Source organism: Thalassophryne amazonica, chromosome 18, assembly GCF_902500255.1.
Source record: "Thalassophryne amazonica chromosome 18, fThaAma1.1, whole genome shotgun sequence".
Taxonomy (NCBI): Eukaryota; Metazoa; Chordata; class Actinopteri; order Batrachoidiformes; family Batrachoididae; genus Thalassophryne; species Thalassophryne amazonica.
This window is the reverse complement of record NC_047120.1, coordinates 22,671,546-22,682,548: the sequence shown is the minus strand read 5'-3', so window position 1 is coordinate 22,682,548 and position 11,003 is coordinate 22,671,546. Positions and strand designations below refer to the sequence as shown.

Genomic DNA, 11,003 nt, shown 5'->3' with positions numbered 1-11,003 from the left:
GGGCTCTAATTACAACACCAGACTGGAGATGAATTCTTGTTTTATAGATGTGGACGGGATTGAAGTCACACTCACCCACGCCGCTGTCATCCATGGTGGGATTGTCTATCCAGCGCTGGGCCTGCTCGATCTTTCCTTCCAAGTGAACAGCTGCCTTTGCAGGCCGGCTGTTGGCCACGGCTTTGTTGGTCTTCGACTGCAGGTTCTGCAGCGCTGTTGCTATCCGTTTAGCCAAAGCTCGAGCCTCAGGGGTGTCGCCTTTACCCCTAGAATTCATATTAGCAGACACATCTCAAACAGTGTTTAAACAAATATATAAAGATAAGTGTTAAACACAATGTGGGGGTGGGTGGGTGCAGCAAAACAGAAAACAGTAACAACCAGATGTTTCAGACCACTGCTCCTGCTCAAGTGTAGATGGCTCCATTTGAGAGTTGGGGAGGGACAAATTGTCTGACTGAGTGGTTGTCAATCAAGTTGTGTAGTGTGGTTGATGCTACATTTGTGAGGTGAAGTTCTGTCTTTTTATAATTTCAACAGTAGATATAATGCCTAATAGAACAGAAGCCAAAATCTCTCTCTTTTTGAAAGATAATAAAAATCCTGGAATCTTAATTTAAATTAAAAGTGATTTGAAAGGGCACTGAGAAACCTTTTTATTTTATTTATTTATTTTCAGGTCAAATGCTACTGAGTTTTTGTGCTCAGACACAGAAGCACGCCCACATCAGCAAGGCCACCACAGCGACCAAAAATCTAAGCGCACTTTCACAGTTTAGCTTAAGCCCCAATCACACAGAGATAAGGCCTCAGTGATTTGGGAGAGTTGCCAGCAGTCTCTGTCACAGCCCCCTTAAGATTAAGGTCACAGACTCTGTTGGGGAATTGAAAAAAAAAAAAAAAGTCATATATAAAACTCTTTTGCAATGGTCACAAAGGCACTGATACACACCATAAGCACGGTGGTGAAACCACAGCTGTTGGACGTCCATGATTGTATTATTATTATTATAATTATTATTATAAGTAGTAATATGAAAATGTCTTCAAAAGTGGACCTTTAATCAAGGGGTGTTGTGGAGGACACGTCCCCTCTTTCCGCCTGAATTCGCTCCTGGTTTGCAGTCTCTGAGCAGGAACGATCAAGAATTTGTGTATTTATGTGGAAAACGCGACCTCATTGAGAGGTAAGAAGGTTTTATCTGTGCATTTATGTCATGATGTCCTCGGAAAGAGATTTTACACATATTTTGGGTATAAAAAAAAAAAACCTGTTTGTTGTTAATGCATGTTCCGTGTTTTAAGTTTAGCCACAGCAAGGACACTCACGGAGACACTCAGAGTAGACTTTGAAAAAAAAATTTAAAAATATGTTTGTAGAACTGCGCACTTTGCTCGATGTGTCACACCACAGTGCTGTGTGTATGTCACAGCGCACACACTACATCCCTCCACATCCTGCAGACAGGACATAGAGGTATGAGAGGAACAGACACAGGCTCACACTGCCAGGAGAAAAAACAAAAATAAAGCGTTATTCTAAAAATCAATTTTTGAATGTGGTAAATTTTATATCTTGCATCCAGCCTTGATTTTCCCAAAGCGCGAATGACCAATTGATGGAAATCCATCATAGCGATGGAGAACTTTAATCACTGGGAGTCTGACTCAAGATATGTGGATATGTACGTCTCTTTCTCCCGCTCTCTCTCTGTCCATTTATTTTATGTAAATTAGTTTGCAAACAATTTCAATCAGAGTTCATATGCGCATACTGTCATCATTTAGCACCAGTCTTGCATTTGCAGGCATGAGCAGCAGAAAATGGAGCAGAAGAATGAAATACTTCAGAAATCCTGTTTTATGAAGAAAATTGCTGACAACCATCTTCTGTTTTTCCGTGTCTGTGTGGGCTAAACAGGACTGTGGAAATAGCTGCATGTTGTTGACATAGTCGACATTTTCACTGGTGTACACTCAGACTCTGAGCTAGTGCGAAAGATGATCAGGTGAACACAGAGGGAGGAAAAGCCAACTCAGGTTTCAATAAAAAAAAAAAAAAAACCCTCTGTGACAAAAATTCCCCAACACCTACTGTTTTCTGAGGTCAGACAGTTTGGCAGTAATGGCTGCGATCTCTCCGATGGAGCGCAGGATGTCGTCTCTTTCTTTGGGGTCCTCACACATGTCCGCAATCTTTTTGGCCTCGGCAAGGAGTGCCTGGATGTTCTCCTCCCCCTCTGGGCCGCCATTAGGGTCTGCCAGCCAGTTCTGCAGGAAGCAGACGTGGAGAGACCAAATCATTTTCCTACAGTGTCATGACTGCAGCAACCCTCACACACAGCACCCTGTTAAATAAGAGTCTGTTTGCATTCGAGGAGAATGATGACCTGTGCAGCGTCAATCCTTTTAGCGATGGCCTGTTTGGAGTTGGTCATGGCCTCCAGCTTGCGAGCAGCATTTTGCACCTTGCCTGTGAGCAAGTCGAGCCCCTGGATAACCTGCTGGGCTTTCTGCATAGTGGCCGGGGACCAACCTTCACCTCTGGGTGGACAAAGAAAAACACCTTTACCAAAACCTGCAACATAGCACTTGTGTGGCCACGTTCATTAACTCAGATATATAACCCGGATCACATTTAAGGAATTTAGGTTGGATTGTGAAGGAGCGTCAGCTTTGACATTTCTCTGTGCATGATCCAGTGCACAGGTGTCTTGAGTGTTGAGGACCCCAGTGGCTGGACAAGGCCAAGGGGACACCCATGTTTCACCAGGCTGCAGCAAATAGTTTATTTTATAGATGTGGGGATGCACTGGATATCCATCTGGGTGCTTGCCATCCAGGAAACAAAGCAGTTCTGTTGTGTAGTGAATGTGATGAAGCATGGTACCAGCACATGCTCAGACTTTACTTTATGAGAACATAACGAGGGACAAGGACTGTACCCATGGACTAGTGTACAAATAATGAATGTTTATGAGTTCAATGGAACAAATATTTCATGAGGTGAAACATGGAACATCCCATCTTTCACCCCATGAAATATTTGTTCCATTGAATGAATGAAAAAAAAAATTCATTATTTGTTTCATATAACAGCTAAAATAGATCCTTGTCATTTGATATTTTATTAATTTATAAGCAACAGAAAAGGGACTTAACATTTTGGTGCATCACTGGTCTTTTGAGGTCAACAGTCCAACATAAACTTTAAATTGGAGTCCAAAATTCTTCACAGTCAATTTGGAAAAAACAGTCAGATAGTTCAAAAACAATTCTGACGATGTAGTCCGTGATGCCGTGAACTAACTCGTGTACAGAGTGTTGTATGCTCAGTCCGGTGAAAAAACACGTCAGAAATTTGTCCAGCTCTCCATCCTAACAGCTCTTCATGCCTCCGGATGACAGTGTTGTGGATTTGTTTGGTTTTTGTGTGTGTGTGTGTGTGTGTGTGTGTGTGTGTGCGCATGTGTTAGAGGAATTAGCACCGTCAATTAGCTCGCTCAAATTTTCATCGGTCAGCAAAACAAACTCAGCCATGTTTAGCTAAATGTGTGAGTGTGTGCGATGGTTGGGGGTTCAATAGCACATTTCATATAGACTTAAAATGGCACACTAAAAAGCATTATTATATGGCTACGACACTACACGCACTCTGACTGGCTGATTTCCGGTCTGATATTTTCCCCTATCAGACTGTTACCATGACAATCGGTCCGGATCGCGTACCACGTTTTTAGAAACCAGAAAGCTAAAACACGACTAGAAAACCAAGTCGAACATGACAGACTCCATAACTATCACTGGGGGGGGGGGGGGGGGGGGGGGGGGAAACAAACAAAAAAAAACAAAAAAAACACACAGACTGAAAGGTTACCAGCTAACGACCGGACCATCTGTTAAGAGGTGAAGAAAGCGAACGGGTCTGACTATGAGCCCCAAACAGTCAGCAGCTTTCACATTTGGGTGATACCATAAGTTTGTGTTCATTTATACAATAGCCATGTAATACACAAATTATTAACCGACTGAGGTGCTGTCAACACCTCAGTCTGATATTAGATCGAGCAAGCGAGGTTAATAATCCTTTACTATTGCACGGTAAATGAAACACAATGGCAAATGGTACAAATAATCCATGTCATGTGACATACAAACCACCAATCAAATGACAAGGCTCTACTCAGTCGTTATACAGTGAGGCAAGTAAGTATCTGATCCACTTTTTTTTGCAAGTTTAAGATATGAAATTTTATACTCCCATTTTATACAATTGAATACTCGCCTGAAATTCACACCATGAAACTATTTGCCAACTTAAATATCATTTTAGCACATATGTAATTATTTTATGAAGGAAAGAAACTGTGTTCAGTTTGCCGTTTTTGGTTGTAAAGGTCAATAATCTCAAGAGGTCACCACAGGTCAGATAGAGTTCTTTAAATGAAAAATTTGAATTCAGCACCTTATAATTGAAAAAAGATGGCCATTTGTTAAGTTTATTCATCACTTCAGTGCATTTGATTGCTTATGAAGCTGAGAAACTGGGCTCTGAAGGGGCCCTTAGAGTCACAAAGTTCAATGACCTCTAGAGGTCAACAGAGGTCAGATCGAGTTTGTCATGTGGCAGATTTGAATTCAGCACACCCAAATTGACAAAATAAGACAGGTTTGTCCCAAAAACAAAGACCAATTCAAGGAAAGGCAAGAGCGGAGAACCTTCTGAGTCATATCCTGCCTTCTGCACACTCGAGCCAAGCACCACAACCTCATCTAAACCAAACTGAGCACTTCCAGGGGGCCAACTCCAGACAATGTCCAGACCTGGTCCTCTGGATGTGGTCCAAACTTTATATGAGAAAACAGCTGTAATGTTCAGGGTTTTTCCAGCCTGGTAGCATCAGTAAGAAGGATCTAAGGCTGTGTTTGGGACAATTTCCTGACATTTCTGTAGATCCACTTGTAAATTAGTAATTCAAACAGGGATTAAAGTGGATTACAGTTTAATATCACACACATGGTTTTAATTGAGGGTGACAATGCCCTTTGTCACATCCAGATTTCATATCCTAAGGTTATTATTCACACTCATACACATTATAAGCCCCTTACTACCTATCAAACATTTAATTTGAGAACGGAGAAAACAAAAATTCATAATCAAGCACATTACAGAATCTAAAACAAGCACAGTAGTAGAACACTGGAGTGTCCGATTAGAGTGGCACATATACAGTACATATCATATGTGATGACGTTTCGACTGCACCTTGCCCGCATCTCAGACACCTGGTCAGTCATCTGGCCCAGAGCCTTGGCCGTGCCCAGGATGTCCCTGCGCTCCTTCCCCGCACACAGTTCTCCCACCTTCCCTGCTTCATCCAGGATTTGGCGAATGGCCTGTTCACCTGCCTCCCCTAGTCATATGACACATGCGGTCAGACAAATCAGTGACATCAGCAGATCAATATTATCAACCCAAGGACACCACTTGTAGCAGAACCATGAAGGAATATATTCAGGTTGAGGACATCGTGGACACATTACCAGGTTGAGCATTTGGATCCTTCAGCCAGCTCTTAGCCTGACCCATCTTGGAGTCGATGAGTCCCAGAGCCCTCTTCATAGCCTCAGTGTCCTTGAGGTTGAAACAGAAAAGCAAATTAAGACATTCAGTGTATCCAAGAAATACTAAGAAATGCCACATACTGTATTTATACGTTTTCTGTAAGTACACACGTAAGGTAATCATTTTGCATATACACTATACAGCATATCAAGTGATGAGTCAGTGACACTCTGGATGGAGTGTTTATTTCCTCATCCAAGGCTGAAATTCAAACTTTATATCAAGGTGGGATTAAAAACAAACAGCAGCCTCCAGCCACTCATCATTTTTTGTCATCAAACAACCTGCAGGTACAAGAAAACAGCTGTGAAGCTCAGATCTGTTGGACACAACCTCACAGTGGGTGTGGCTCATTCTCTTCTGCTGTGAAGATCGAGCGTGACATAATGCCAAAAGACACTGCTGTATCTCATCCAGAGTGGATGGAGATACAACCAGATCCAGCAGCTGACTCAACAATGACTCCATTCATTGTTCAAATCTGTAGAATAAAGCGGAGTCCTGGTGGACAATGCTTGTCAAACAGTTTCCATCACACCCTTTTTGACAGCCAACATTTTTTTTAAATCAATGTCTCCTCCCCCATGAACTGGTTTATTTGACCTTTACAAGTAATGAGGAAGAAAACAAGACAAAGTGGAAATTTGTGCCTCCACCAACAAAGTATGGCACAGGTCATGTTTTTACCCCTGTTTGTTTTTGTCTGTTTGTGAACAGCCTGTAACCAACAATAATTCATATATCATTATGATTTTTTTCTTTAACAGAGGATTCATATCCCGATAGGCAAGAACTGATTCAATTTTCAAGTTCAAAGGTCAAAGTCAGAAAAACTCTTGGAAAAATGAACAAATCCCTATCCTTTAACATTGAAAGAATATTCAAAAATTCATAACTCTGTCAACAAAGATTGAATTTCCTTCATATCTGAGAGTTTTATGTAGGATGGTATCCTTTATAGACTGAGAAAGTTTTATCTGGATCTCATCCACATTACAGATTTTGTGGCCATTTAAATTTAACTTTGAAAACCCAATTTAATGTATATTTTACATTATATCTTAAACATACTCCAATCACTCTCATGAGAATCACTCATTTGAAAGTGAGGTGCAGACTGGCACTCACTATCACCTGACAAAGTTTGATCTGGATCTGATCCGGATTGTGGATTTTGTGGACATTTGAATTTATATTGAAAAGCCCATTTGGTGTACATTTTGCATTATATCTCAATCATAAGTCCTTCAATCACTCATTTGTGACAATGAGGTGCAAACTGGCACTAACAATAAACAGACTAAGTTTGATCCACATCTGATCCATATTGCGGATTTATGGGATATTTGACTTTAATGTTGAAAAGCCATTTTGATCTATAGTTTGTATTATTGTTTAGCTTATGAAAAGCCACTTCTAACAGGACTTTAACCTTGAAAAATTTTCTAAGATAAAAATTTGTGGAATTGAAAACTAGTGTTGGTGGAGGATTGCATTCTATGAGCGCGGTGCTCTAGTTAATCAAGTAAACGGTGAACACACCGACTACCACCAGTAGCAGGTCAGTAATTCAGACAATTTGCAACAGAAAACATCTCCAATGTGTCAGGAACCCAGCATTCTTTGGGACACTGGTTTGTCTGGACCAATTTCAGTATCAGCTCACAGTAAAACATACCTCGGAGATGCGGAGATCAAGCTGACCTGTTTGTTTTTTTCTTCTTTTTTTTTCAGGAGAAGGTAAAAGGCACAACTTCATCACCTCGCCATGTCTGAACCAAGTAAATTGTGCAATACAGGATTAACAAATCATACTACACAGGACAATGCCACCTATCATATGTACAAAAACAGGAGTGTATGGATATATATATATATATATATATATTTTTTTTTTTTTTTTTTAAATCAGCACCATGGACTGTTTAGAACATACAGAGAGGCGCAGTAATTTTTTAAATGTGTCATAGAAATAGTTGTGTTCACACCATATTATTATATTATATATAATATTAATATAACCTGAAGTAATTTCTAAGGTTTTGGTGCAGAGGTGCAGTAATTTTTAAATGTGTCATAGAAATAGTTGTGTTCACACCATATTAATATATTATATTATATAATATTAATATAACCTGAAGTAATTTATATATCTTGGAAGTGCAGAGATCAAACAAAACTGTCTGGATTTTTCAATAAAATTTTTTGGAAAGTGAAACGGTACAACTTGATGCCCCGATTACTGATGATTTCACCCACCTCCCCTTATAATGCCGAAAACCATATAAAACATGTCCCACACATAAATATTTTATAGAAAGGCTAGAGGGCACACCTATCGTGAGCCTGTGGGGGCAAGGCTGCGTGGTCACCATTTTGTAAGTGGTCAAAACAGGCTGCGTGGAACTCGGCTCTCTGCTGCAAACATGAGTTTTACAAGTTTTTAAAAAGACACATTTGCAGCTGGGACATCGGAGTCAGGATGCCAAAGACTTGTGCATATTAGGTTGCAGAAATCAGAGCAACAAGACCAAAAATGTCTCTTTTCACAAGTGAGTGAAAGTCTGTTTACTTAAACCTATAATGTGCTGCTGTTCAGTCTTTTCTTACCACATCGTGTATCATGACCATGCTTTCTTATTACTCCATGGCCTTAAAACAGATAAAATGCATGTGTAGGTTTCCCCTCGATAACCCCACATTTTTAAAATGGCTCACCAACATCAGTCGGAACAATTTCCAACTCACTTTGTATCACAGTGTGCAGAGACCATTTAGTTAAAGAGGACTATGTGCCAGATAAATATTAGAAGTATAATCAATCAAGTAACTCTAACTGTATAATCAATGGACTTTTTCATGTCAAACAGAAATGGACATTTCCCCACACACTGTTTAAAAATATGCTTTGCTGAATAAGTAAGAAATATACATATATGGGCAACACGGTGCCTTAGTGGTTAGCACTGTTGCCTCACAGCAAGAAGGTCATGTGATCGATTCCCACCTGTGGCATTTCTGTGTGGAGTTTGCATGCATGCATTTCTCCCTGTGTTTGTGTGGGTTTCCTCCGGGTGCTTCGGTTTCCTTCCACATTTAAAGGCATGCAGGTTAGGTGAATTGGAAACTTTACAATTGCCCAGGTCTCCCTTGCAAAGAGATCTTTATCTCAATGGGACTAACCTGGTTAAATAAAGGTTAAATTATATATATATATATATATCCTGCCAATGTCAATGACAAATGAGAAAGGGATGAATTAAACCTTTGTTTCAGCCTCTAAGAAGGCCCTGTGTCACAATTTGGAACCAATGCTATAGGACATAAAGCTAAGCTGGAGAACAAAGTGAGTGATTAAAGCAAAATTCACCAGCAACATTCCAAAACGGTTTATCTGCTGCATTTTCTGAACAGTTTGTCACGTTGGTTACTTCTGTGGTACAGTAGAACACCGGTTACAGTTTTGCCTCACAGCACAAAGGTCATGGGTTTGTTTCTATCAATTCTTCACATTCTAACAGTTTGGACATCCGCATCAGTCACCTCACTGAACGAAGCATCACGGCCGCCATGTTTCTTTAGGGTGGTAATGGAGAGAATTGTGTATGTTGTTGTTGTGCAACTTCAACATTTCTGTCCATCGAGAAGCATAGAACATTTCTAAACATTACGGTGCCTTAGGTTTAAAGTTTAAAGGAAGTGGTTGAACACCAACATCGACATGAACATTATTGATGAGGACCACACCAAAATGGGTTGCCAAAACTGGAACACACATCTGTGGAATGTACTCAAGCACAGGTAATGGTTTACAGAAACTTACTGAATGAAATAAACGGTGATAATCCTTTAAGCCTATGGTTGTGGATACTTTTACTTTGTGTTTTGACTTGTATGTTTGTACGGCAACACATTAGTGTCACTGTCATAAAAACAAACAATATAATTATGGCCCAAGTAAGAGTGAGGACGTTAATATCTGAGAAGAACCTTTCCAATATTAAAGTCAAATTTATGACAGAAAACTCATTCTCAGTTTAAAGTGGTAAATGTATGAGGGAAAAAAACATGGGCAATAGTATTTTTTTTCAATATAGAAATGACACTGTCTTTTTGTGAGTAGCTCAATCCCATCATACAGCTATCAGGACACTGCTGCTTGCTGTGTACTATGCCTGTATACATACACACATTACTAAAAAGCATCTAGCGTAAATGCTTCTCATCTATCTCCTATAAATCAAATCAATCAAAACATGCACGTTACAGTCAATCTCCCAACAGGGTTGGTGGCAGTGCTGTCACTTAAGGCATTTACCTAGTTGGAAACTATCTGAGGGTAGAGACTGGTGCGGTACAACACCACAACTGAAAGTGTACCATCCTGAAAGTTGATTACTGTCTGCACAAAAAGCACAGACTTAATAAGGCTAAATCCAACAATCCCACCAAAACCTGAATTATAATTCTTTATTACTTTTGCAACGCTGACAAAAAGCCAAACAATTTTGGCAAAATTGTAACCTCTCTGACAAAGCTTAAAAAAAAAAAACCCCACAACAATTCCAGGTGGTCTTGAGAAAGGCCACTCTACCCTATGTTGTAGAGGTCGACCGATACTGATTTTTGAGGGATGATACGACACAGATTATTGACAAAGTTTGGAGGCCGATGCCGATATTTGAGGCCGATCTTTTCCTACAGTAAAAAGTGTCAAAAAGTTGTCAACATTTTGCATAACACACTCTTAACACAAACTTTCTTTAAAATGTTTTGCAGCATACGTTTAATTCACAGAAGCTTTCAACATGACCTTCACACAAAAAGTGCAGGGAGCTATGTAAAAGCAGCTGCAGACACAGTAGGTGATTAGTAGTGGATAAAGTGCAGAAGTTTCCAAAGAACAAAGAGACCAAACAGACAGGAGACAGAGCCAAGAAGAAGAGAAGTGTCTCCCCCTTATTTAGCAGGAGTAGGGGGAAAAACTACAGAGGATCTTCAGACAGCACAAAATCCCAGTTTACTTCAAACCTGTTAATACCTTGAGACAGAAATTAGTTCACCCTAGGGGCAGGATCCCTAGTTACAAACAGAGCAATGTAGTATATTCCATCAGATGTCAGAAAAACTGTAACGAACACTACATAGGTGAGACTAAGCAGCTGTTGCACAAAAGGCTATACCAGCACCGCAGAGAGGGCGCTGGTGGACCTCAGCCTGCAGTTCATCTCCACCTTAAAGACACTAACCACATGTTTGAGGACAAGGAAGTTAAAATCTTAGCCAGAGAAAAGAAATGGTTTGAGAGGGGAGGAGGCATTGTTATGTGAAACAGTTGAAACCCAGCATTACCGGGGAGGGGGTCTGAAACACG

The 11,003-nt window shown here is 40.2% G+C and overlaps 1 protein-coding gene across 1 annotated transcript in view; it reads right to left on the bottom strand.

The window, feature by feature from the left end:
* LOC117530656 (vinculin) overlaps window positions 1-11,003 on the bottom strand; it is an 83,326-nt gene that overhangs the window by 18,106 nt on the left and 54,217 nt on the right. Inside the window, exons 7-11 of the mRNA XM_034193534.1 lie at window positions 5,548-5,638; window positions 5,270-5,417; window positions 2,391-2,544; window positions 2,096-2,271; window positions 76-266 (exon numbers count right to left, since the gene is read on the bottom strand). Coding sequence (XP_034049425.1) covers window positions 76-266; window positions 2,096-2,271; window positions 2,391-2,544; window positions 5,270-5,417; window positions 5,548-5,638 — 760 coding nt within the window. The remainder of the gene's footprint in view (window positions 1-75; window positions 267-2,095; window positions 2,272-2,390; window positions 2,545-5,269; window positions 5,418-5,547; window positions 5,639-11,003) is intronic.